This window comes from Budorcas taxicolor, chromosome 14 (genome assembly GCF_023091745.1).
Source record: "Budorcas taxicolor isolate Tak-1 chromosome 14, Takin1.1, whole genome shotgun sequence".
NCBI classification, from domain to species: Eukaryota; Metazoa; Chordata; class Mammalia; order Artiodactyla; family Bovidae; genus Budorcas; species Budorcas taxicolor.
This window is the reverse complement of record NC_068923.1, coordinates 1,228,566-1,256,025: the sequence shown is the minus strand read 5'-3', so window position 1 is coordinate 1,256,025 and position 27,460 is coordinate 1,228,566. Positions and strand designations below refer to the sequence as shown.

At 42.1% G+C, this 27,460-nt stretch overlaps 1 protein-coding gene across 2 annotated transcripts in view; it reads left to right on the top strand.

Annotated features, from left to right (window-relative positions):
• KCNQ5 (potassium voltage-gated channel subfamily Q member 5) overlaps positions 1-27,460 on the top strand; it is a 629,123-nt gene that overhangs the window by 577,510 nt on the left and 24,153 nt on the right. For both annotated transcript variants that reach the window (XM_052651428.1, XM_052651427.1), the window contains one exon: positions 24,219-24,327. In XM_052651428.1, the coding sequence (XP_052507388.1) occupies positions 24,219-24,327 (109 nt within the window). The remainder of the gene's footprint in view (positions 1-24,218; positions 24,328-27,460) is intronic.

Here is a 27,460-nt window from a genome sequence, read left to right as displayed (position 1 = left end):
AAAAATTATGTTTTCACAAAGCTGTGACGTTTGTGTCTTTGTTTTTGTTACCAAAACCTAGTACACTCTTCTGTACATGAGTGCTAAATAGAAAGAGATGGAATTTAGGAGGAGAGAGTCACTTTATTTCTTTGCCAAGCAAAGAGGGAACACAACAGGCTGGTGCCTCCAAAAACTGTGCCCCACTTTGAGCGGGTAGTGAGAAGTTTTTATTGTCATAGTTCAAAGGGGGTATAATTGGCTTGTGGACATTTTTCTCAGTGGTTGATGGTGAGGTAACTGGGAGTCAGCATCACCAACCTTCAGGTTCCTTCAGGTCTAGGGTGTTCATGCTTGTTGGCAGCACACCATCATTAATTGTTAGCTTTTCCTTCCTAGTGAGAGTTTCAGTGCCTGCTAAACAGCTCAACAATATTGTATCCCTGGAGGGGGAATCAGGACCTTGCCCCAAGACTGCGCTGTTGTTTCCTGAGTATTCTTCCCTTGCTGTTTCTGCCCCCTTCCCTAGTTAAGCATTGCTTGAATCTGCCCTTTGGAACTCCCAGAGGCTGAATGAAGGCTGTTTCCTATAACCAAGAAATGGGGGACACTGAAAGATTTTGTGCCCGGGAGCCCCACAGGGCCCTCTGCTAGGTATCATTTTCAATTGAGTATAGTGAGTTCTCAAGAATTTTTTTAATGAAAATTAAATTAATCCAACACAGTGGTTAAACACACAGTTTTGGAATAAAAGAGAACTTGTTTCAAATCCCACAACCCCCACAAGGTTGGCTGAGAGGAGGCCACTGACTTAACCTCACTGTGCTTACATTCATTCTTTCTCTAAAGTAGAAGGAATAAACCGCCCTAATAGGCTTGTCGGTGTTCTAATGAGATGTAGTGATGTAATGCATGTAATATTCTTGCCCAAGACAGAATAGGTCCTCAATGCATTGAATGTATTGCTACTATTTCTTAATTCATTAATACTAATTTCGACATTAATTTTAATCAGTTAATATCCTGGCCTTGATTAATTTTCATGTTTTCATCTTCATTTCCTCCAGTACTTAATGGCAATTTCTTTTCTTTTTTTTAATTCTGGCTGCCTTCAGCCTTCACTGTGGTATAAACTTCTCTTGCAGAGCGTGGGCTCTAGAGTACACAGGCTCAGTAGTTGCAGCGTGTGGGCTTAATTGCCCCACAGCATGTGGGATCTTAGTTCCCCAACCAGGGGTTGAACCCAAGTCCCCTGTATTACAAGGCAGATTCTTAACCACTAGACTGCCAGAGAAGTCCCTGATGGCAATTTCTATCAATGGCAAGAGAGTGAAAGTGTGAGTCAGCTGTATCTGACTCTTTGCACCCCCATTGACTGTAGCCCCCCAGGCTCCTCTGTACGTGGGATCTTTCAGGCAAAAATACTAGAGTGTGTAGCTATTCCTTTCTCCAGGGGATCTTCCTGACCCAGGGATCAAACCCGTCTTCCACATTTCAAGCAGATTCTTTACTATGTGAGCCACCAGGGAAACCCTATCAATGACAAATGAAAGTTTAAAATTATATGATCATACAAACTTTATAACTCTATTCTTTATAGTGAGTTTTAGGAGTCTTCCTGTTAAATAATTTATATAATCACAGAAAGAAATTAGTCATCCTTATTTTATCTCAGACTATTTTTTATCATGGATCATTGCTTTTATTTAAGATGACAGAAATAGTTCATTTGTTCTGGAAGAGAGGTGTTCGTTTACTATATTACAGGACATAATAGTTTACTATATGGCAGTACATGGCCCATAATAGTTGCTCAAAATAAAAAAATATTTATTGTGGATGAATAATTAACAGATAATGAACAAGTAAATGATTTAATATTTATTTGGAGTGAATCCATGCACCCTCTTGATAGAAATTGCTTTGGGATTATAAAAAGCCCCCACACAAATGAGACTGCTGAACCACAGGATGTGATATTATTATTAAAATTGTCTATTGCTGAATCACTGAATGCTGGGGTATTCAATAAATGGTATTTGAGTGATTTTTAAAATAATGAAAATCCTGTATTGCCTTATAGTTGCAATAACTTTAAAAGAAGTACAAAAACATACTCCAGTGTTACCCTTTGAATAAAGATGGTGAATATAGTAACCTGTGCAATTAAAGAGAATTTTTTAAGTATTTTTTCATCTTCTCTATATCGGCAGTTAGCTAGGCATTATTATGGTGTGATCAGCAATTTCAGCAGTAAAAAATGTAATCATTTTTTAACTCTCCAGTGCTTCGAATCATCACACAAAACAGAAAGACCTCTTTTAATTAAGTGTCAGGAGCTATCCAGGAAATTCTGCCAGCATTTCTGCTAGCCAGTTAGTAAGGTTAATTGACAATCCTTAATATAGTATCTTAGAGAAATTTGTATCATAGTTAACATAATTTAAGATGCTGATAATGCATGAGTTATCTACTCAATCAGCATGACAGGGATCTTTGATCTTACAGAGAAAATGCTCAAGTGTTTTACATAATGGATCTCTCATTAGGGTAAATTAGTATTTCCAAATGTTGCTAATTAGCAAGCCTGAGAACAAACACAACAAAAATCAGGTTTTCCGAATTGCAAGAGTGCTGGTTAGTAAACACAGATTTTTGGTAAACACAGATTACCACTTTGACTGAATTCCCCATTCGAGATTCCCGTGGTCAGCAGGCATTGTGCATAGTATGTTTTACCTTCCTGGGAATCATCAGTTGTGTGCTGAGTTTGTACTGAAGGTTAAGATAACTCATACTTTAGGAGGTTACAAGAATGTAGTTCTGTAATATTTGTGCCTAAAATTCGTTGTGACTTGCGATAAAGTAGGATGAGCAGGAAGGTGAGAGATCCTGTTTTCCAGCAGTGATAAATGTGAATGAAGTGCTGATTGCTGATAAAATGTCCACGGGGAAGGGGGGAAGAATGCAGTTTTGGAAGAATAGGGATGTGGTGTCCTAATTCTGAGGTAATTGTGGAAACTTTAAAGAGAAAGCCACAAGAGTGATCCTTATTCCCCAGGCTTGAACTATTTCAGATGGTGTGGAGCCACCTTCATACTTAGAACTTTTGTGAGGCTGCACACACACACACGCACACACACACACACACTTCTTTGTCATGTGGTAGGGAAGAACATGAAAGGGACAAATAAGAGTTTTTATCTTTTGTGCCAAAGAGCAGTGGGTGATTTTTTTAAACATCTGAGATAGAACTGATGATGGAGAAGTTATAAAAGAAGAAATAAGAAAGAGATGGAAAACTGAAGTGCTGGAGAAGACTCTTGGGTGTAACTTGGACTACAAGGAGATCAAACCAGTCCATCCTAAAGGAAATCAGCCCTGAATAGTCATTGGAAAGACTCATGCTGAAGCTGAAGCTCCAATACTTTGTCCACCTGATTCGAAGAACTAGCTCATTGGAAAAGACCCTGATGCTGGGAAAGATTGAAGGCAGGAGGAGAAGGGGATGACAGAGGATGAGATGGTTGGATGGCATCACCGACTCAATGGACATGAGTTTGAGCAAGCTCTGGGAGATGGTGAAGGACAGGGAGGCCTGATGTGCTGCAGTCCATAGGGTCATAAAAAGTTGGACATGACTTCTGAACAACAACAACGAACAGGAAAACTGGGAGTGGGAACCAGATGAAAAGACTCTCTTCAGGCCTTTCCAGTCTACGATGGAGGGCTGTGAGGTCACACTCAGGGCAGGTGGAGAGATTTGGGGTAAATGGGTGGGGTGAGACAGAACAGGAAATAAGATGCGTCACAAGTAGTGGGAGCCATACTATTTCATGAGCCTTTTAGATGTTTTTTGAGCCTTTGAGATATTTTTCAAAGAATTCTTATTTTACCAAAGTAATAAATTTGCCTAGTTATAAAAGTCAAATAATACAGATTAACACAAATGAATCATGGAGTTAAACATAAAACTAGGATTTTTAGAAAAAACAGAAGAGAAAATCTTCAGGATCTGGAGCTAAGCAAAAAACCACAACCCATGATAAGAAAATTGACAAAGTAGATATCATGAACATTTAAGATGTTTGCTCTGCAAACTACCTTATTAAGAGGATGAAAAGACAAGTTGCAGGCTGAAAGAAATGATTTACACACCGTATGTCCCACATAGATAAGATGACTCAACAGTTAAAAAAAAAAAAAGAAAGAAAAGAAAAATTGCGTTAGAAAAAGGAGCAAAAGACAGAAACAGACATTTCGATGAAGAAGGTATAGAGATGTCAAATAAGATGCCACATGAAAAGATGTTTATATTCATTTGCTGCTAGGAAAATGCCAATTAAAACTACAGAAGATATCACTACACACCTATCAGAATAACCAAAATAAAACGTAGCAATAACAGAAGATGCTGGGGAGGATACAGAGGAAGGAGTTCTCGTGTGTTGCTTGTGGAAATGTAGAATGATACACTCCTTCAGGAAAACAGCTTGGTAGTTTCTTATAAAATTAAGCGTGCAATTACTGCATGACCAAGAAATTGTATTCTTAGGCACTTATCCCAAAAATGAAAACTTTTATTCACAGAAAATGTGTGTATCAATGTTCATAGCATCTTTTTTCATAATAACCAAACACTAGAAGCAACACAGATGCTATTCAGTAGGTAAATGGTTAAACAGACTCTGGTACCCATGTACCAAAGATTGTATCCAGCTCTAAAGGTGCAAAAGCTTTTGCTGTGCACCACTTGCCTGAATCTTGAGGGAATTATGCTGAGTAGAAAATAGGCTAGTTTCAAAAGGTTGCACACTATATGATTTCATTAATGTAACATTCTCGAAATGATGAAATTGTAGAAATGGAAATGAGATTAGTGGCAGCCAGGAGTCATGGCGGGTGAGTGATGGGAGGGAGAACAAGGCTGTTAAAAGTCAGCACAGGAACTCCTGGTGGTAATGGAGCCATATCATGACTAGAACAGTGTGAGAATCCTGCCTGCGCTGCAACTCTGCAAGATGTTATCACTGGGGGAAATGGAGTAAAGTGTACACAGGAACCCAGGGTTACTTTTTGCAACTGCTGCTGCTGCAGCTGCTGCATCGCTTCAGTCGCGTCCGATTCTGTGCGACCCCATAGACGGCAGCCCACCAGGCTCCCCCGTCCCTGGGATTCTCCAGGCAAGAACACTAGAGTGGGTTGCCATTTTATGACCACAATTACATGCTTGAATTTGCAGTTGCGACTAACAAAATCTCAGGTTTAAAATGATAAAAGTCAAACAACATAAGCTGTTTATATCAGGACAGATGTAAAGAGCCCTCCCACTTGCCTCAACTCTCCCACCCTGCGCTGCAGACCTCCTTTCCGGAAGCAACCGGAACTATTTTTCCATTGTTTCTTCTGATACTTACCAATATCTTTTTTTCAATAGTAAGTGCATGCAACTAACTTCTGATTAATCGATTTTGAGTATTTTCTATTAACTTAAAATTCTAGTAAATGAAGGTTTCGCTCTTTTTATTTCACTAATGCCCTTCTGCAGAGCCTGCCATCATTCCATAAGTTTTTCTAAGTTAAAACTCAGCATTTACATTATGCCTGTGTAATATGTTGTATTACTACTACTTGCCTTTCCAATGGTAAATGAATGCCCTAATTGTTGCCAGCTTTGCTTTCGTAACTCTTCCCACATCTTTGTCATCCTTCAGTAAAAACGTCTGCAAGGTCCACTGTGTCAGCTAAATGACCCAGTTCCTCTGTGGTTTTTCACAGACACCCTGTCCTCTTTTCAGCTGTGTTGCAGACATCAGCTCTGGCTTCCTTCTGATTTTCTTCTAAACTGTGGGTCCAACCTACAGGAGCCCATGACTTTGTCTTTCTTGAAGGGAGGCGTAGCACTGACTGCTGTCAATGTGCAAAGGTCACTCCAGTCCTACCTGGATGGAACCCCTCCACCTGGCCCACAGTGACCACCAGGGCTTCCGTCACCCTCATCCTGTGATTCCTGCTGTGTCCACTGCACTGGGCTTGTCCGCACTCTTGGATTACGTCCCCATTTTGATGGGGGTACATTGTCCTGGACATTCTAGAGAAAAAGCACAGTTCAGTTCAGTCGCTCAGTCGTGTCCAACTCTGTGTGACACCATGAATCACAGCACTCCAGGCCTCCCTGTCCATCACCAACTCCTGGAGTTCACTCAGACTCACGTCCATTGAGTCAGTGATGCCATCCAGCCATCTCATGCCCAGTCGTCCCCTTCTCCTCCTGTCCCCAATCCCTCCCAGCATCAGAGTCTTTTCCAATGAACCAACTCTTCGCATGAGGTGGCCAAAGTACTGGAGCTTCAGCTTTAGCATCAGTCCTTCCAAAGAACACCCAGGGCTGATCTCTTCAGAATGGACTGGTTGGATCTCATTGCAGTCCAAGGGACTCTCAAGAGTCTTCTCCAACACCACAGTTCAAAAGCATCAATTCTTAGCACTCAGCCTTCTTCACAGTCCAACTCTCACATCCATACATGACCACAGGAAAAACCATAGCCTTGACTAGAAGGACCTTTGTTGGCAAAGTAATGTCTCTGCTTTGGAATATGCTATCTAGGTTGGTCATAACTTTCCTTCCAAGGAGTAAGCGTCTTTTAATTTCATGGTTGCAGTCACCATCTGCAGTGATTTTGGAGCCCAAAAAAATAAAGTCTGACACTGTTTCTACTGTTTCCCCATCTATTTCCATGAAGTGATGGGACCAGATGCCATGATCTTCCTTTTCTGAATGTTGAGCTTTAAGCCAACTTTTTCACTCCCCTTTTTCACTTTCATCAAGAGGCTTTTGAGTTCCTCTTCACTTTCTGCCATAAGGGTGGTGTCATCTGCATATCTGAGGTTACTGATATTTCTCCCGGCAATCTTGATTCCAGCTTGTGCTTCTTCCAGCCCAGTGTTTCTCATGATGTATTTTGCATAGAAGTTAAATAAGCAGGGTGACAATATACAGCCTTGACGTACTCCTTTTCCTATTTGGAACCAGTCTGTTGTTCCATGTCCAGTTATAACTGTTGCTTCCTGACCTGCATATAGGTTTTTCAAGAGGCAGGTCAGGTGCTCTGGTATTCCCATCTCTTTCAGAATTTTCCATAGTTTATTGTGATCCACACAGTCAAAGGCTTTGGCATAGTCAATAAAGCAGAAATAGATGTTTTTCTGGAACTCTCTTGCTTTTTCCATGATCCAACAGATGTTGGCAATTTGATCTCTGGTTTCTCTGCCTTTTCAAAAACCAGCTTGAATATCTGGAAGGTCACGGTTCACGTACTGCTGAAGCCTGGCTTGGAGAATTTTGAGCATTACTTTACTAGCATGTGAGATGAGTGCAATTGTGCGATAGTTTGAGCATTCTTTGGCATTGCTTTTCTTTGGAATTGGAATGAAAACTGACCTTTTCCAGTCCTGTGGCCACTGCTGAGTTTTCCAAATTTGCTGGCATATTGAGTGCAGCACTTTCACAGCATCATCTTTCAGGATTTGGAATATCTCAACTGGAATTCCATCACCTCCACTAGCTTTGTTGGTAGTGATGCTTTCTAAGGCCCACTTGACTTCACATTCCAGGATGCCTGGCTCTAAGTGAGTGATCACACCATCATGATTATCTTGGTCTTGAAGATCTTTTTTGTACAGTTCTTCCATGTATTCTTGCCACCTCTTCTTAATATCTTCTGCTTCTGTTAGGTCCATACCATCTCTGTCGTTTATCAAGCCCATCTTTGCATGAAATGTTCCCTTGGTATCTCTAATTTTCTTGAAGAGATCTCTAGTCTTTCCCATTCTGTTGTTTTCCTCTATTTCTTTGCATTGATCGCTGAAGAAGACTTTCTTATCTCTTCTTGCTATTCTTTGGAACTCTGCATTCAGATGCTTATATCTTTCCTTTTCTCCTTTGCTTTTTGCTTCTCTTCTTTTCACAGCTATTTGTAAGGCCTCCCCAGACAGCCATTTTGCTTTTTTGCATTTCTTTTCCATGGGGATGGTCTTGATCCCTGTCTCCTGTACAATGTCACAAACCTCATTCCATAATTCATCAGGCACTCTATCTATCAGATCTAGTCCCTTAAATCTATTTCTCACTTCCACTGTATAATCATAAGGGATTTGATTTAGGTCATACCTGAATGGTCTAGTATGGTCTTTTCCCTACTTTCTTCAATTTAAGTCTGAATTTGGTAACAAGGAGTTCATGATCTGAGCCACAGTCAGCTCCTGGTTGTTTTTGTTGACTGTATAGAGCTTCTCCGTCTTTGGCTGCAAACAATATAATCAATCTGATTTCGGTGTTGACGATCTGGTGATGTCCATGTGTAGAGTGTTCTCTTGTGTTGTTGGAAGAGGGTGCTTGCTATGACCAGTGCATTTTCTTGGCAAAACTCTATTAGTCTTTGCCCTGCTTCATTCCGCTTTCCAAGGCCAAATTTGCCTGTTACTCCAGGTGTTTCTTGACTTCCTACTTTTGCATTCCAGTCACCTATAATGAAAAGGACATCTTGTTGGGTGTTAGTTCTCAAAGGTCTTGTAGGTCTTCATAGAACCGTTCAACTTCAGCTTCTTCAGCATTACTGGTTGAGGCATAGACTTGGATTACTGTGATATTGTATGGTTTGCCTTGGAAACAAACAGAGATCATTCTATCGTTTTTGAGATTCCATCCAAGTACTGCATTTCAGAATCTTTTGTTGACCATGATGGCTACTCCATTTCTTCTAAGGGATTCCTGCCTGCAGTAGTAGATATAATGGTCATCTGAGTTAAATTCACCCATTCCAATCCATTTCAGTTCGCTGATTCCTGCGCCGTTGCAGCCTGGCATTCTCGGCTGCTGTCCCTGACCTCGGACGTGGGGTAACTCCTCTTGGCCGCCGCCCCTCAGGCATGGGGTCCTCCTGGCTTCCGGAGAAAAAGCACAAGGAAAGCAATATTGTTTGAGATCTTGCATGTCAGAAAATGACTTTTTTCCATCCTCTTGCTGCTTGAGAGGTTTACTTGATATATGCTTTCCGACCAGAAATAATGTCCTTTGGAATTTTCAGGGCATTGCACCCTGATATGCTCATTTTCAGGACTATTAAGTCCAGAGCCATTGTGATGTTTGAAGGTGACCAGTGGTGGATGTTGCTCGTTTTATGTTTGGAATTTTGTACAACCCACTTTTACCCGAGTGTTGTAAATTTTCATGATGAAATTCCTGGGTATGGTTGTATTTTTGTCTACTACAGTGGAGATTCAAGGGGTCATTTCAAACTGGTGAATCATGACCATCCGTTCTAGAATGGTGTGTGTGTGTGTGTGTGTGTGTGTGTGTGTGTGTGTGTATGTGTGTGTTTAATGAGCTCTTCCTTCATCTTCTCTGCTATCTCATGAAAATTCATCATTTAGAGGCAGGGTATGGGGACTGGCCCTTGACTTCCTTCTCCCATTTTCTACTTCTTTGTCTTTTTGTTCTATTTTCTGGACATTCTGGTCAACTTTATCATCCAAACCTGTCATTTCTAAGGTTCTTCATTGTTGCTGTCCTTGTTTACTGTGTCCCTTTTTCTTGTTTCATACTTACAGTATCTTACCTTATCTCTGTGAAGATTTTAATGACAGTGTTTTCTTTTACTTCATTTTGGGTTCATTTTGATCTCTTTGAATTCACTAATACCACAGATACTTTTTCTCATACTGAAGTGTTGGCTCGCACAAGGGTGACTAGAACTTCTCAGCATATGGCCAGTGTCAGTTAGCTTGACCTTCTCTGTGGGTTGATCTGGGTCAGTCTTTTCCTGGGGAACCTCTGAGGTTAGTTGTTCAGTCGCTCAGTCATGTCTGACTCTTTGCACCCCCCTGGACTGCAGCATGCCAGGCTTCCCTGTCTTTCACCATTTCCTGGAGCTTGCTCAAACTCATGTCCCTTGAGTCAGTGATGCCATCCAACCATCTCATCCTCTGTCATCCCCTTCTCCTCCTGCTCTCAATCTTTCCCAGAATCAGGGCCTTTTCCCAGCTCTTCGCCTCAGGTGGACAAAGTATTGGAGCTTCAGCATCAGTCCTTCCAATGAATAGTCAGGATTGATTTCCTTTAGGATTGACTAGTTTGATCTCCTTGCAGTCCAAGGGATTCTCAAGAGTCTTCTCCAGCACCACAGTTCAAAAGCATCAATTCTTTGGCACTCAGCCTTCTTTATGGTTCAACTCTCACTTCCATCCATGATTACCGAAAAACTCATAGTTTTGACTCTACGGACTTTTGCACCTTTTAATATGCTGTCTAGGTTTGTCATTGCTTTTCTTCCCAGGAGCAAGCATCTTTTATTTTCCTGGCTGTAGTCACTGTCTGCAGTGATTTGGGAGCCCAAGAAAATAAAGTCTGTCACTTACCTTCAACTCTTTCTTCTTGAGCCGGACAGAGTCCTCAGAGGGAACTTCTCCAGACTCCTACCTGGAGGTGAGATCCTGCTGCCGTTGTGATCTTGACCAGTTGCTAGTGGGTTCTCTACATCTGGGCTGCATATGGTCACCTGACACCCACCCCCGAGGGCCCCTCACTTGAAGCCCTGCAGCCAGTATTCTGCGGGTACAGAAGTGGAATCAGACTCCACACCACCTTCCTCATCCCAGTTACCTTGCAGGTTCTAGCAGGTCCTGATTGGTCTGAGATGTGAGTGTTGTTGCTCCTCAGCTTTTCCCAGCCTTAGCTGGGGTTTCTCTCTGGGGTCAGCTCGCCAGCTACCCAGCTTGCTCATCTGCCTTCCTACTTTCAAAATTCTGTGGCTGCTGCCTCTTCTCTTCCTGTTATGGGTTTATGTCTTTTTTAAAAGCATCTCATCACTATACTTTTAATGAGAGTTTCAGAGAAGTCAAATTGGATGTGTGCGCTCATTCTACCATCTTAACCCAGAAGGAACCTCTGTCTTCTGTGTGCATGCATGTGTACTTCTTATTGTATATGAAAGTCAGATTTGGAAATTGATGCTAGGCCATGCCAACAGCAAGGCTGTCAGGTCCAGTCAAAGGCCAATTGTATTTTCTCTTTACTGTGAAAGTCTTCTACGGAGCTGAAGGTATATACAGTCATTTTCATGGTATATACAGCCATACTTTTCAGAATGTGGTAGTCACAGAATAATCTAGATCTAACTGTTTTTAGACAGGAAAAAGAGAGTAAGCTGCACCTTCTCTACTAGTCTATTTGAATGTATCTCTTCATTTCTGCTGTGGGTATTACAACTTTATTTTTGGTCCCAAATTTTCCCCTCCACATAGAGAATGTTATAACACAAAAAAATACAACAAACATCAAGCACAACTAAATTGTGTATTCTCTATCAATATATAATCTTCAATTGTGCTAGCAGCATTTGCATCTACTTTGGTAAAAATATATAGGAAAATGCAATTACCTGTTCACAATATTAAAATTAGCTCTTTAACTAGAATATTGCTTCATAAGGCAAGGATAGTTTATTTTGAAACCAATATATGTCAATGGCAACAGATATGAATACTGGAACTTCTTTCAATAAAAGCAACTTTTTTCAAACTTTTTCCTAATACTATACAGCCTAGAAAAAAATTTCATGAGAATATGTTCACAAGTGGAACAGTTTCCTTATAGCATTATGTTTTATTTCAATCAGAATTCAGTGAGATGATGTCCTAATTCTTAATAAAATCTCACTTCTCAGCTATTTACTCCAAATCTCCTTGGATTCAGAATGGAGCAAACAATAGTCAAAGGACTGAAAGCTCCCACTTTGTCCCTACAGTACTAACACTGTACAGCACTGGGTTAAAAATCACATTTGGAAAAGCATAAGGAAGTAAGGATCCATAGGTGCCACATGAATTCTCAGTGTGTGTCACTGTAATGTAGTCACATTCCATTCCCAGAGATTGCTCTTGAAGGGGAAAGTGAGTAAGGATGGGCTTCTTTGTTATGTGAATATAGAGGATGTGCTCTTGCTTGTTGTATGACCATAAAATTCTTCTGTTATTTACTGATTGTAAGTTTATAGACTCAAGGATTTAAAGTGCACCGACAGGTTGCACCTCAACCTAAAATAAAAGCTCAGTATACAGTATTTATTCAACAGATATTTCCTGAGTTCTACTATAGAAGTTATTCATTCTTTTACTTTGAACTTACTTTACCTCAAATACTTTTGTGTATCACTGGGAGAAAATCCTATTTTAAAATCCTATAGTGATTAAATGCTATGAGGAAAACTTGGATTTTTTTTTTTGTTTTTCACAGTAGGATCTCAAAAGTGTATCTAGTCATGAGAGATCATCCAAAAAAAATCCAGAGGTTAGCTGGTGAGCTAAACTTTGTGATCAGTCAGACTTCAGAGTTGGAGGTATCACTCACTCTTACTTGTCGCCTCAGTAAATACTAGATTGCTTAACCCTGTCCTTCACCCCAGGCTCTTGAGATAACCAGAGAACAAGATTACACTCTAGGCTTCCCAGGTGGCGCCAGTGGTAAATAGCATGCTTGCCAATGCAGGAGATGTTAGAGACACAGGTTCTATCCCTGGGTAGGGAAGATCCCCTGGAGGAGGGCATGGGAATCCACTGGAGGGAATCCACTCCAGTATTCTTGCCTGGAGAATCCCATGGACAGAAGAGCCTGGCAGGCTACAGTCCATGGCATCACACGGAGTCAGACACAACTGAAGCAATTTAGCAAAGGAAGATACAAAATGAACACAAACTAGTAAATTGTTTAGTATGTTGGAAGGTGGCAAGGGCTGTGGGGGGTGGGGGGGGTGGTAAGGTGACTAAGGAGCTACAGATGAGTGGAGGGGGTAGCAGGAAGCCTTGGGTAAGGTGGTCCAAGTGGTCCTCCTGGAGACATGAGGCTAAACAGAGGCCTCGGGAGTGGGGGAGCTCCCAGGCCATCTGGAGTGAGCATCCCCAAAGGGAGCCCAGGGTGTGAAGTGCAGGGAGCAACCCCAGGTCTGGAGAAAGCTCTCCTGGAGGGAGCTGATGAGAAGCTAGAGGAGAAGCCAGCACTCAGGGTCCTGCAGGCCTGGTGAAGCTTTGGACTTTTAGTGTGGAAAAAATCAGGAGATTGGTGCCCAGGGAGACATGATCTCAATTTTCAGAGGACTGCTTTACCCTTAATTACTCTGTGTCTTGACAAGTCTTCTAACCTTATGGATGTCAACCTTAAAAAAAAAAAAAAAAAACCAGGAAAACAAAAGGGATCAAAGAATTGCAATTTGGGTACGTGTATTCAGGTATGTCCCCCTTCATGGACCATAGCCTTGTAGTGGTGAAGGGTCTTCTATAACTCAATGAAACTATGATCCATGCTATCAGGAGCTACCCAAGATTGAAGGTCATAGTGAAGAGTTCTGACAAAACATAGTCCACTGGAGTAGAGAATGACAAACCACTCCAGCATTCTTGCTGCAAGATTGGCAGCGAGATGGGCAGGATTAAAAGGCAAAAGGAAATGACACTGGAAGATGAGCCCCCTCAGGTAGGAAGCTTTCCAGCATGCTACTGGAGGGAAGTTACTAATCGCTCCAGAATGAAGCAGCTGGGCCAAAGCAGAAGTGACACTCAGCTGTGGCTGTGTTTGGTGGTGAAAGCAAAATCCAATGCTGTAAAGAACAATATTGCATAGGAACCTGGAATGTTAGGTCTGTGATTCAGGGTAAATTGGACATGGTCAAGCAGGAGATGGCAAGAGTGAACATCGAGATCTTAGAAATCAGTGAAGTAAAATGAACAGGAATGGGTGAATTTAATTCAGATGAAAACTATATCTACTACTGTGGGCAAGAAGCCCTTAAAAGACATGGAGTAGCCCCCATATGAACATAAGAATCTGAAATGCAGTACTTGAAAACAGACAGAATGACTTTGGTTTGCTTCCAAGGCAACCATTCAACGTCACAGTAATCCATGTCTACGCCCCAACCACTGATGCTGATGAAGCTGAAGGTGTTATATGAAGACCTACAAGACCTTCTAGAACTAACACACACACACACAAAAATGTCCTTTTCATCATAGGAGTCTGGACTGTGAAAGTAAGAAGTCAAGCAATACCTGGAGTAATAGGCAAATTTGGACTTGGAGTACAAAATGAAGCAGGGCCAAAGCTAGCAAAATTTTGTCAAGAGAAAATACTGATCATAGCAAACACCCTTTTTCAACAACACAAGAGATGACTCTACACATGAACCTCACAAAATGGTCAATAATGAAATCAGACTGATTATATTCTTTGCAGCCAAAGATGGAGAAGCTCTATTCAGTCAGCAAAAACAAGACCTGGAGCTGACTACAGCTCAGATTACGAGCTCCGTATTGCAAAATTCAGCCTTAAATTGAAGAAGGTAGGGAAAACCACTAGGCCATTCAGGTATGACCTAAATCAAATTCCTTATGATTATACAGTGGAAGTGATGAATAGATTCAAGAGATTAGATCTGGTAGACAGAGTGCCTGAAGAAATATGGATGGAGGCTGATAACATTGTATTGGAGGCAGTGACCAAAACCATCCCAAAGGATAAGAAATGCAAAATGCTAAAGTGTCTGTCTGAGGAGCCTTTAGAAAGAGCTAAGGAAAGAAAAGAAGTGAAAGGCAGGAGTGAAAGGGAAAGATACACCCAGCTGAATGCAGAGTCCAGAGAACAGCAAAGAAGATGAGAAGGCCTCCTTAGTTGAACAATGCAAAGAAATAGAGGAACAAAATAGAATGGGAAAGACTAGATATCTCTTCAAGAAGAAAAGGGGACATTTCATACAAGGATGGGCACAATAAAAGACAGAAACGGTAAGGACCTAACAGAAGCACAACAGATTAAGAAGGGGTGGCAAGAGTACACAGAAGAGCTATACAAAAATGGTCTTAATCACCTGGAGAACCACAATGGTGTGGCCACTCATCTAGAGCCAGACATCCTGGAGTGTGAAGTCAAGTGGGCCTTAGGCAGCATTACTACGGATAAAGTTAGTGGAGGTGATGGAATTCCAACTGAGTTATTTCAAATCCTAAAAGATGATACTGGTAAATTGCTTCACTCATTACATCAGAAAATTTGGAAAACTCGGCAGTGGCCACAGAACTGGAAAAGATCAGTTTTCATTCCAATCCCAAAGAAGGGCTATGCCAAAGAATGCTCAAACTAGAATCCAGTTGTGTTCATTTCACATGCTAGCAAGGTTCTGATCAAAATCCTTCAAGCTAGGCTTCAACAGTAGGTGAACTGAGAACTTGCAAATGTACAAACTGGGTTTAGAAAAGGCAGAAGAACCAGAGATCAAATTGCCAACATTCATTGGATCATAGAGAAAGCAAGAGAATTCCAGAAAAACATCTATTTCTGCTTCATTGACTCCTCGAAAGACTTTGACTGTATGGATTACAACACACTGAGGAAAATTCTCAAAAAGTTGGGAATATCATATCATCTTACTTGTCTCCTGAGAAACCTGTGTGCAGGTCAAGAGGCAACAGTTAGAACCAGACATGGAACTGACTGGTTCCAAACTGGGAAAGGAGTACATCAAGGCTTATTTACCCTGCTTATTTAACTTATATGCAGAGTACATCATGCCAAATGCTGGGCTAAATGAATCACAAGTTGGAATCAGGATTGCCAGGAGAAATATCAACAACCTCAGATATGCAGATGATCCCATTCTAATGGCAGAAAGTGAAGAGAAACTAAAGAGCCTCCTGATAAGGGTGAAAGAGCAGAGTGGAAAAGCCAGCATAAAACTCAACTTTCAAAAAACTATGATCAGTGTATCTGGTCCCATCACTTCATGGCAAATAAAAGGGGAAAAGTGGAAGCAGTGACAGATTTTGTTTTCATGGGCTCCAAAATCACTGCAGATGGTGACTGCAGCCATAAATTTTTAAAAAAAGAAAGAAAATTATAACAAACCTAGACAGCATATTAAAACAGCAGAGACATCAGTTTGACAACAAAGATCTGTACAGTCAAATCTATGGTTTTTCCAGTAGTCATATATGGATGTGAGAGTTGGACCATAAAGAAGGCTGAGCACCGAATAATTAATGCTTTTAAATTGTGGTTCTGGAGAAGACTCTTGAGAGTCCCTTGGACTGCAAGGAGATTGAAACAGTCAATCCTAAAGGAAATCAACCCTGAATATTCATTGGAAGAACTGATGCAGAAGCTGAAGCTCCAATACTTTGGCCACTTGATGTGAAAAATGGACTCACTGGAAAAGACTGATGCTCGGAAAGACTGAGGCAAAAGGAGAAGGGGGCAGCAGAGGATGAGATGGTTAGATGGCATCGCCAATTCAATGAACATGAATTTGAGTACACTTTGGGAAATAGTGAAGGATGGAGAAGATGGCCATCCTGCAGTCCATGGGATAGCAAAGAGTCAGACATGGCTTAACAACTGAACAACAACAAAATTTGGGTAGAAACACAGATAGTACCCTGATTATAGAAGACCTGATGAAATCGGGATTTTTAATGAAAAGGAAAAAATAGAAGAAGAAAGATGATGAGGCAGGCTGTTTTTAAGAAAAGTCACTTGGTGCTTACAAGCAAAACTAGATTCACACTCCACTGAATAGTCAGGCAAAATGGCCACAAGATAAACATGCATTTTCATAAATCCCCTCAATGGGTGGTTTTCTCATCCTTGCTGACTTCTTGGGATGCTGTCAGTTCAGCCCAGTTCACCAGGTCAGAAATCAGGATGTGAGGCAGTTCTCCCAGGATGGCTGCTCCAGCCCCATTTTAAAGGTCCCACCTACGTCATTTCTCACAGGGAGCTGCAGCTCCTGCGTCTCTAAAATGTGCACAGTATATGCAGTCAGTGTGTTATCTTAAAGTACAGCTCATCTTTGTGCACCATCCCACACACAAGGACCCAGAGAATGATAGGCCTAAGTCCAGTCCTAAATTCCTACATCCAGACTTTATTGAAGTCAAAAGGAAATGCTTCCCTCACAAAGCAAACATGTCCCTGAGTGTTCTGGGGGCAGCAGGGACCTGGATGAGAAGATACAGGGACGATGGATGCATGGGGTGAAGAAGGTGGTCCCTGCCCTCACAGCTCACTGTCTGCGAAGGAAAGGGGCTTGTTAACAGCAATATAATAAGAAATATAAGAGTTTGTACCCAGAACAGGAGACAGGGCAGAGTCAGTCTTGGGGGTCAGGCTACATTTCCCGCATGTAGAAGACTCTTGAAAGGCTTGTAGTTGGAAAGCTGTATCTGAGGTTTCAAACTCTGCCCTACTGCCCTCACTCTCTTTGCTTCAGATAACTCAAATTAAATAGGAGTTGCTCAACTGCAAACGGGCTTCCCAGGTGGCGCTAGTTGTAGAGAACTTGCCTGCCAGTGTAGGAGACATAGGAGACTCCATTTCAATCCCTGGGTCTGAATGATCCCCTGGAGGAGGGCATGACAACCCATTCCAGTATACTTGCCTGGAGAATCCCATGGACAGAGGAACCTGGTGGGCTACAGTCCACAGGGTCACAAAGAGTCTGAGATGACTGAAGTGGCTAAGCAAACTGCAAAATCAAATTCTAGTTTTCAGCATGGCACAAAAATTCTATGCATGCTGAAATGTAAGTGATTTATTATAAGCATCCTGACATTCTTCTCTTTCTTCTCATTTTGGGATGCTTCTTGCTTTTCTGGTGCTCCCTGTATAGAGTCATCTGTCCACTGCAAATTGAGCATCCACAGATTGCTAGCCAAAGGAAAAAAAAAAAAAAAAGAAAGGAGAGTGGGCCATGCAGAGGGTGGCCCTTGGGAGAGCAGCCACAGGTAATAATGCTCAGACAGTACCCTGAGGAACTGTGTGTCATCCAGGCTGGCTGCAGCACGAGATGAAATTCCATGTAATAAGATGAGGCTGAATGAGGGCTTTCGAGCTATCAAAACAAAGCTCCCCCTTTCATGGCAACCAGCAATTCAACTTCTAATCTGTGCTGAGGAATTGACTTTGATGTTAAACATCAGTTGATGCAAAGGAAAAGATCCTAGAAGGGAAGAGGCCAAAATTTAATAGGATTTGCCTGAGTGTTAGAGCTATAAACAAATGTTTCTCATTCTGCATGATTTAATTTAAAATTCAAATTTTTGAAGTTTCTGGAGTAAGCATGTATTACTGTCATAATGAGAGAAAACCAAAAACTATTTGAAAAAACAAAAGTCTAGAGCAAAACATATATCATCTGGAGTTTTGGTTTTTGTTTTTGTTTTTGTTTTTTCTGGAGTTCTTATTGGCATCTTGAGGACCTAGCAGCACCCAGCAAAGAACAGAAGAAAGGTCCCCACCAAGGACATAGCAAAATAAAATTGTGCCCTGGGCATCAGGGCTCAGGTGATTATTCTAAACTCTAGCGACATTAAAGGCGATGCCTGAGAACTAGCACATGCCTAAAGTGGAGACTCTAGGATGATATTTAAGATGTCACAAAGTGAGAGTGGGGAAGAGGTCATCAAAAGACAAGTAGCAAGGAAGGAACCCTTGGAAAATCTATTATAATTCATAACCGGTTGTAATAAATTAGTTGAGAGTGGCTATTTTAATGCTTGTTCCTTACAGAGCAGTAACATAGAATCATTACATGGTCCACTTAAATTTCTGAAGTGTATTGTGAACTTGTAGCCCTCACATTTTTACTGAGAAACATATTACACTAGTGATTTCCTGTAAGTTCTGCAACTTGGGAAGATTTTGTTTTCTCCATTCTGATTGTTTTCCTATTTTTCAAATACTCTTCAAAAACCATATATTATTTTTGTGATGGAAAAAAAATCTTTAAATTCCATAAAGAATTTTAAAAGTGCTGTAAATCACCTCTAATCTCATGCCCTGACACAGCTAATTTCATTGTTACATATTTACTTATAGCTTGTTTTCTTTATATATATCACTGTACATAGTCATCATCAGCAAGAGGATTTGGTCTCATATTTTACTTTTACTAAACATTTAAGGATACTTTCATAGTATCATATACTATTCATAATTATTTTTATCATAGTTGTGTAGTACATCATCATGGTCAAATACTATAATTTATGGATTCCTATTTGGGCCATTGAAATTTATATAACTATCTCTCTACAATAGGCAATAATGCAATAAACATTGTTCAGTTCAATTCCATTTAGTTGCTTGGTCGTGTCCAACTCTTTGCGACCCCATGGACTGCAGCATGCCAGGCCTCCCCATCCATCACTAACTCCCAGAGTTTACTCAGACTCATGTCCATTGAGTCGGTGATGCCGTCCAGCCATCTCCTCCTCTGTCATTATTACGTTGTCCTTATTTTTTTTTAATTTTACTTATTCCTGGCTGCCCCGGCTCTTCATCACTGCGCAGGCTTTTCTCTGGTTGTGGTGAGGGGGACTGTCTCACTGCAGCAGCTCCTCTTGTTGTGAAGCACAGGCTTCCGCAGCTGCAGCACGTGAGCTCAGTCCTCGCGGCACCCAGGCTCTAGAGCTCCGGCTCAGGAGTTCTGGCTCCGGGGCCAAGTTGCCCTGACGCATGTGGGATCTTCCCGATCAGGGATCAAACCCGTTTCTCCTGAACTGAATTGGCAGGTGGGTTCTTTACCACGGAGCCACCAGGGAAGCCCTATCTTTATTTTCTTTTTGAAATTATTTTCCGAAGATCATTTCTCTGATGATAAACTGTAATAAATTATAAGATTGCTGATCTTAACTTTTTTAAACTCTTTGCTGTTCGTTTACTATTCGATGGATATAAGTCCATACCTTCAAATAATTTTTTAAAATTTCTAATTAGGTTGAAAAGTTTTCTGCCATTTTTTGCAACTGTTGGATTGTAATCCGTTCAAATATGTTTCCTTATACATTATAAATATTAAGCTTTTTTATAGCTTCTAACTTTCTCCTCATCAGCACTTTCCTTTGCTTTATAATTGACCATTTCACATAGTAACATTTTCTGCATTCATGACCAAGGCTGTCTGCTGTCCCCTTTATGATTTCTCCTAATGACCAAACATCAGGCCCGTATCATTTCCTGCACATGATGAAACAAATATTTTCTGTTAGGTTGTGACACTTTGGTCTTATTTTGATCTCTGGACACAGCATAGGTAGCTCCTTGTGTGTGAAACTGTAATGACTGCCTTGAAAGAGAGCAGGGTCATGCCCGGAAGAGCAAGTCTCAAAGGCTGAAGGGTGGAAAACAGTGGCTAGAATTCGGAACTCAGAGACCTCCAGGCTGGACAAAAAGACGGTGAAACTTGTTCCCAAGTCCCCAGTTTGTAAGGGATTTCTTCTGTTTTTCATGATGTGATCCTTTCCTGTTGTCTTGGGAAGCACCCATACTGTCTCAACTGTGCGAAATACACCAGTAGTGCAAGGGGAGACGTGGGGGTGAGTCTGAGTCCGATGGTGACTAGTCACATGCCTAGGCTCCAGCTGGGGGTCACGGAGGGCACCATTCTCCACATCCAGTCACACAGATTCCTTGGCGAGCTTTTATAAACTCTGAGGCCTAGGTTCCAGCCTGTCCTGGTATTGAGATTTTTTTTTAAACACTCCCCAGGTGAGTCTAAGATGCAGCCAAGGTTGAAAACCATTGTAATCATTTCATCAGGCAATGTAAAAGAAATCTAATCCGTAAGAGCAGAAGACCAAGAGAAAGAACTAGAAACTGTCAGTTCTTTTTTTACACAAACACCTGCCTCTTGATGACAACATTTATGGTGGGACCGGAAAAAATGGTCTTTGGATGTAGCAGAAGCTTCCAGAATGCTCTCTTTATGCCTCTCTCTCTTTAGTCTGTAAGGTCCCAAAGGTTCTGTCCAAAAACTAAGGAATACAGTTTCCAAAATATGGGGGAACAGAGTATTTGAAAGTAGATCTTGAACCTGCTAATTAATAGGAGACGGAGCAGGTGGGAGAGACAGAAGATTATGTTTCCAGCTGCTTCTCCTCCCAGCAGAGATGGGACGTGCAGGGGGCAGGCCTTCAAGATACGGGAGGCTCAGTCACCGGTAGCAGGGCGTGGGGGGCACCTCACTCTGCTAGCACATGGCCCTTAAGGACAGGGGTTTTCAGACCTGCTCATGTGAGCTTCTGTTCCCATGACCACATTCCCCAAACGTCAGGGTAGAGGAACAGCGGTGTCGTCGAATGGCTCCTAACCAGTTGTGGCTGGAAGCTCAGCGCCCGCATCCAGGGCCTCAGAGGTCAGGCAGAGTTTTAATCCTCTAGGAATCATGACAAAGACCTCACTCAAAAGAATATGGACATCTCAAGACACTTATGAATCAGAATGATGGCATTCCCCCCATTTTTGTGGCTTTGAAATAAAGGGGGAATTTTTCTAACTCAGCCCTTGCTTCAACACATGCCAGTAAAGATTATTTCCTATTAGTTTGCTCTGACCAAACTTGCAAAAAGAAAAACTATTTTTTTTTAATCAAGAGCTTAATTTATGTCTTGACTAATCAAGTTGTAAGTGGTGTGATGAAATTCCCTAATGAGATGCCTTGGATACAGTGACGCCCACCCTCTGCCCAACCTGTTCCTAATCAAGATAGAGAGACACGGAAGGTCTCACCGGGGGCAGGATGGGGGTGGAGAAGGCTGTCTTATCATTGTCAGAGATATTCCCAGTTCCGCTTGCATTCAGTGTGAACCGTATAGTCTCACTCTCTTTACATCTGTGCTTATTGTGACAGCACCTGCCTGCTTTAAAAGTTTTCCATTAACCTCATAATAATGAAAGGACCCTGACTTTTATGCTATTTGACTCTCTGGGGGCTTCCCTTGTGGCTCAGTTGGTAAAAAATCTGCCTGCAATGCTGAAGATTTGTAAAGATCTTTATTCCAAATAAGGTCATATTCTAATGTTCTGAGTGGACATAAATTTGGGAGCAAGACATTCCACCCACTACCCCCAATTAAGAGCAGATTGGGATCAAACTGAAAGAAGAAATGTGGAAAGTTCCTAGAAGGATGTTGTTTAATCTCAGGCATGAAGTTTGTGTGCTAAGAGGCCTGTGGTTATATGGGTTAATAGGTCAACCAAGCAAACTGGGCCAGCTGCCCTCGAGGTGTCAATGAGTCAGAACCAGCCATCGACACAGAGTCGATGGGCACCTTCTCATTAGAAGGGTGGCCCTCTTCCACGGAGAGACGCTGAGGGTCCCCCAGCCAGTGAGACAGGCTGTGCCCCCAAGCTCTCCTGAACTTCAGGCTGCCTCCGCTGCCCCCTGTGTGTGTCCTGACACTGCTGATGCAATGCAGGGGGCAAGAATTGGACCATAAAGAAGGCTGAGCACCAAAGAATGGATGCTTTCAAACTCTGGTGCTGGAGAAGACTTCTCAGAGTCCCTTGGACTGCAAGGAAGTCAAACCAGTCCATCCTAAAGGAAATCAACCCTGAATATTCATTGGAAGGACTGTTGCTCAAGCTGAAGCTCCAATACTTTGGCCACAAGATTGGAAGAACTGACTCATTGGAAAAGACCCTGATGCTGGGGAAGATTGAAGGCAGGAGGAGAAGGGGATGACAGAGGACGAGATGGTTGGATGGCATCACTGACTGGACGGACATGAGTTTGATCTAACTGCGGGAGTTGGTGATAGACAGGGAAGCCTGGTGTGCTGCAGTCCACAGGGTCAACAAAGAGTCAGACACGACTTAAAGACTGAAGAACAACAGCTCCACTGACCACTGCCGAGGCCTCAAATGAGGCACTTACCTTCTCGGAGCCCTGATTTCAGTATCTAAAAATCAGGCTTGTCATCACCAACTTGTCCAGTTGCTGTAAATAAAAAAACTAACACATGCAGAAGTTTTGTCTAAGTGCCTGGCATACGTTTCAGCAAGTGGTTGTTATTATGATCATTATTGTGAGGTCATGGTTCTGGAGAACCCCCTTAGGAAGAAGCTTGGGGGCCAGAAGGCCAGAGGGACCATGAACAAGCTGTGAAGACTCATCTGCATCTTTTCCCCCTACTCCACTCCTGGAATACAATAAACCAAGTAAACACACAGTGTCCACTGAATCGAGTGATGCACCAGCTGAGTTCCAGATGTGAGCACTGCTCCAATAAATGGGCCTCTTACAGTCATTCAGGGCTTACAGCCTGACCAGGACAGCCCATTTCAAAGTCCCTTCTTCTGTGATGTAGCAGATGATCACGGAGCAGACCAGGTGACAGAAAGCAGTTTCAGTCCCTTGGTGGTGGTGATCAGTCACTAAGTCATGCCTGACTCTTTGAGACCCCATGGACTGCAGCATGCCATGCTTCCCAGTCCTTCACTACCTCCTGGAGCTTGCTCAAACTCATGTCCATCGAGTCAGTAATGCCATCCAACCATCTCATCCTCTGTCATCCCTTTCTCCTGCCTTCAATCTTTCCCAGCATCAGGGTCTTTTCAAATGAGTCGGCTCTTCGCGTCAGGTGGCCAAAGTATTGGAGCTTCAGCTTCAGCAACAGTCCTTCCAATGAATAGTCAGGGTTGATTTCCTTTTGGATTGACTGGTTTGATCTCGCTGTCCAAGGGACTATTCTTTATTAATTTCATAAGCCCTGACTAACTGGTGTTTATTGTAACCCTGCTTCCTTTTCCAAACTTTGCAATTAAACCGAAAGTTGTTTTGCCCAGTTTCTGAGGCATGGACTTTCTTATCCCGTCTGAGACCCTGTTCTCAGCTTCAGCCCTGCTGTCATCAGCCAGCTCTGCCCATGTAGAGTAACTGACAGGGAGACAGTGCCCTTGGAGCCAGATGCTCAGCACCCTCGTTCAGGGTGTGGGGCTCCTGGGGTCACAATGTGGGCTTCAACCTCCGTCTAGTTGCCAGTTCATTAAATGTCCAAAACCTTGCTTCCTAACTCCAAACAGCTGCTTTTTAAACTCTGGCTATTAGCTTCAAAAGAACTGAGCAAAAGAGCAATGTGGATAAGCACAAATCCATCACCACTGCTGGGAAGAAAGAATGCCAATGCCCCATGTCCCCTGGTAGACAGTTCAGAAGGGTAGTCATGTCAAGTCATGTGAAATGGGTGAGCTTGCAGGAAAAGGAGAAAGGATAATATTGGGGAAAGCAATTGGTAGCCTCACATGTGTGGATTTATAAGCCGAGTCTCTGAGGCTCCCATCCCTATGAAAGACCAACTGGGGAACGAGTTCTAAATCACCACTCTGCTGTCGTCTAACTGGCCCTTTTCTGCTACAGCTGACACAGCACTTGGCACCGATGATGTGTACGATGACAAAGGATGCCAGTGCGACGTGTCCGTGGAGGACCTCACCCCACCGCTGAAAACCGTCATTCGAGCAATCAGGTTGGTGACAATGTTTCACAAAATGATCCTGAGACCTCCCACTCATTGTTTCAATCACTGTATTCCTCAGTTCTCTTTCCTGCAGGTGAAAGTCGCTCAGTTGTGTCCACTATTTGCAACCCCATGGACTATACAGTCCATGGAATTCTCCAGGCCAGAATACTGGAATGGGTAGCCTTTCCCTTCTCTAGGGAATCTTCCCCACCCAGGGATCAAACCCAGGTCTCCTGCATTGCAGGTGGATTCTTTACCAGCTGAGCCACCAGGGGATCTCTCAGAATAATTCCTTTCTTTCTTCCTGTTCAGCCACATGCCTATTAAATTGTGAGATTTTTTTTTTTTAATACAGAACTTGACTGTGTTCAGCATGAGATGTGTTATAAGTGGTGAGTGGAATTTGAAAAACCAGGCCGAAAAAAAAAAAAATGAAAAACCAGGCCGGGTTCCAGATGGATCACATGAGAATTGGCTTATCGTGTGAATTTTTTGCTTTGGTGTATAGATACAGCTGAATTTTTAAAATTATTTTTATGATTGATGATTCAATCCCTGTTCTGTACTTTGTGTCAAAGAATAGTCTCTCTTTGTTATTTCAAAGCAGGTTGAGTTCTGAACATGGGGAGCCTGAGTGCTTTGTAGGGAGTTGCAGCTGTCCTGCCGAAATCTATTTCTAAAGTCTGACCATGGTACATATTCTTTCCTGATGGTGGAAAATTGAGAGTGTGTCCAAAGCAACTTGTATCTCCAGAATCCACTTCCACAAACAATCCAGGATCCACACTAAATGAGCTGCTGCTGTCTGCCTGCCCAGTTCAGTCCCTTTGGGAGAATGTGTATCTGTTGTGGATGCCGAGTGGTTGTCTGCAAAATAGAATGCCTCTGGTCTCTTTGGCTTCTCCTGCCTCTTACCAGGAAGCCTGGGGAGGGCTGAAACTATCCAGCCCAGTGTAGCTACCTAGGTACTTGGTCTGAGCTCAGACGTCAGCGTGATTGATTTTGCATTGCTGGTTTGAACATCTTGTTAGTCATTGCAGTAATCTGTGGTCAAGGTTGTCTTGGAGAGTAAAGGTGAGTTATAAAGATTTGGATATTAATAAATGTTTGCAGGGACAAAAACCTATGATATGATGAAAATGTTTGTCCAGAAGGTGCTAAAATTTTACCTGTAGCAACAGCTCACACAGAAGTGAAGCTAAGCCTGGTCACTCCCCTCCAGAACCTGCAAGCAACACCCCAGTGGTAGGGCACCTGCATGTCCTGGGCCTCTTGTTTCTTCGTGACCATTACTGACATTCCTTGTCTTTCTCAAAGTCTCCTAGTTTGGGCAGTCATGTGCTCACACTGCCCCCTGGGGATCCCAGAAGCCTTGGGTAATATTTAATCCCAGAAAACCCAAGGATATATAATAAATGCTATCTGCGGCCTCCATTAGATGGATGGAAAGGATCTTTCCTGCACTGCCCAACATTGTAGCCACCAGTCACACGAGGTAATTCAAATGTGAATTAATTACAATGGAATGAACTTCCCAGGTGACACCAGTGGAAAAGAAACTGCCTGCCAATGCAGGAGACACAAAAGACACAGGTTCAAGCCCTGGGTTGGGAGGACCCCATGAAGTAGGAAATGGCAGCCCACTCCAGTATTCTTGCCTGGAAAATTCCAAAGGCAGAGGAGCCTGGCAGGCTACAGTCTATAGGGCTGAAAAAGGAGTCGGACACGACTGAGCCCATGACATGACATAACAGTGGAATAAAATGCAAAACAGAACTCATCAGTGGTGTGGCCAACACGTAAAGCACTCAGGGCCCATGCGCTGCCACGGTTCCCACTCTGGGCAGAGACACAGTGCATTCCCATCACTGCGGGAAGTTCTCCAGGACTTGCTGGCCTACAAGTGACCTTGAAATTCTTTCCATCCGTCATGACAGCCGTCAGAGACCCTTGGTCTAATTTGCAACAAATACAGTAAAATCTTATCTCCGGGGAGCAGATTAAGTTTCCTAAAAGTCATACTTAACCCAATTTGTGTCATTTCCCTAGACCTTCTGAAGCTTTCTGCTTTTGCTTTACAATTTACACAAAGAATCTTGAGCTGTGAGGGGAATAAAAGAAATGAAATGGGTTTATTCTGCCAACTCAGCACCTCAGCAGCAGCTTGCAATTTATTTTGTTCTACCTTGCTCTTACAACCTGACTGATTTTTGAAAAGTTCTTTGCAGAATTTCCTTGCTTTTCAGAATTCATTCTGGTTCTTATTTTTAACAGGACTTTATAATTTACACATCTTTCCATTTTGTGAATTTCAGAAGCTCTCTGCTTGCTACTTCGTAACTCTTGATGTGGTGTTTTTCTTCCCTGTTTCCCGATTCTGCTTAGTGGGTTGTTTTTTTTTTTAATAACCTCTGAGTTCCATTTAAAATTGTTTGCTTCTATAGAAACATAATAGCTACACTCAGTAGTTAATAACTTAATTGGAAATGTTTGACTTATGATAGAACTTTTAATATCTAAGAATTAAAGGACTAACCAATGCAATCAGCAATTCTGAAAAGGAGTCTGCAAGTAAAAGTCCCTAAATCATATGCAAAAGTGTCCTTTTCCTGAGCTTAATTATATAACAAACTGAACATCAATTGACTGGAATGTTTTTGCTAGAACACGCCCACAGCCCACAGCTCACCTGAAATAGGATTTTATATGTATGTTACTGACTGCAAGTGTGAACCATCTATTATTCATCTCAGAAATGGCGACTCTGTTTTTGGCATTTTCCATGTTTTCTTTTGGTTGTTTGATTATTTAACATAACAACTTGAACATCCCTTTTGTTTTCCAGTAGCTCTAATAATAATAGTTTTCCTAAGAGACAAATTAAAATTAAAATGTGTAACAAAAAAAATATGTATTCCACTGCAAGGATGACAGCATGTAAAACAGCATGATTACATTCACAAAGGGTGAAAGTAGGAATTCTTATTTTCAGTTATTAGTATTTATTAAGCCTCTGACATTTTCTAGTTATTTTTGAAAATAAGATGATTAAGGTCACTCTCCAAATTCATCTGGATTCTGTTCCTGGTGAATCTGAGATTCTTGGTGTCTCATCACAGCAAGAATTCAGTGAGAGACA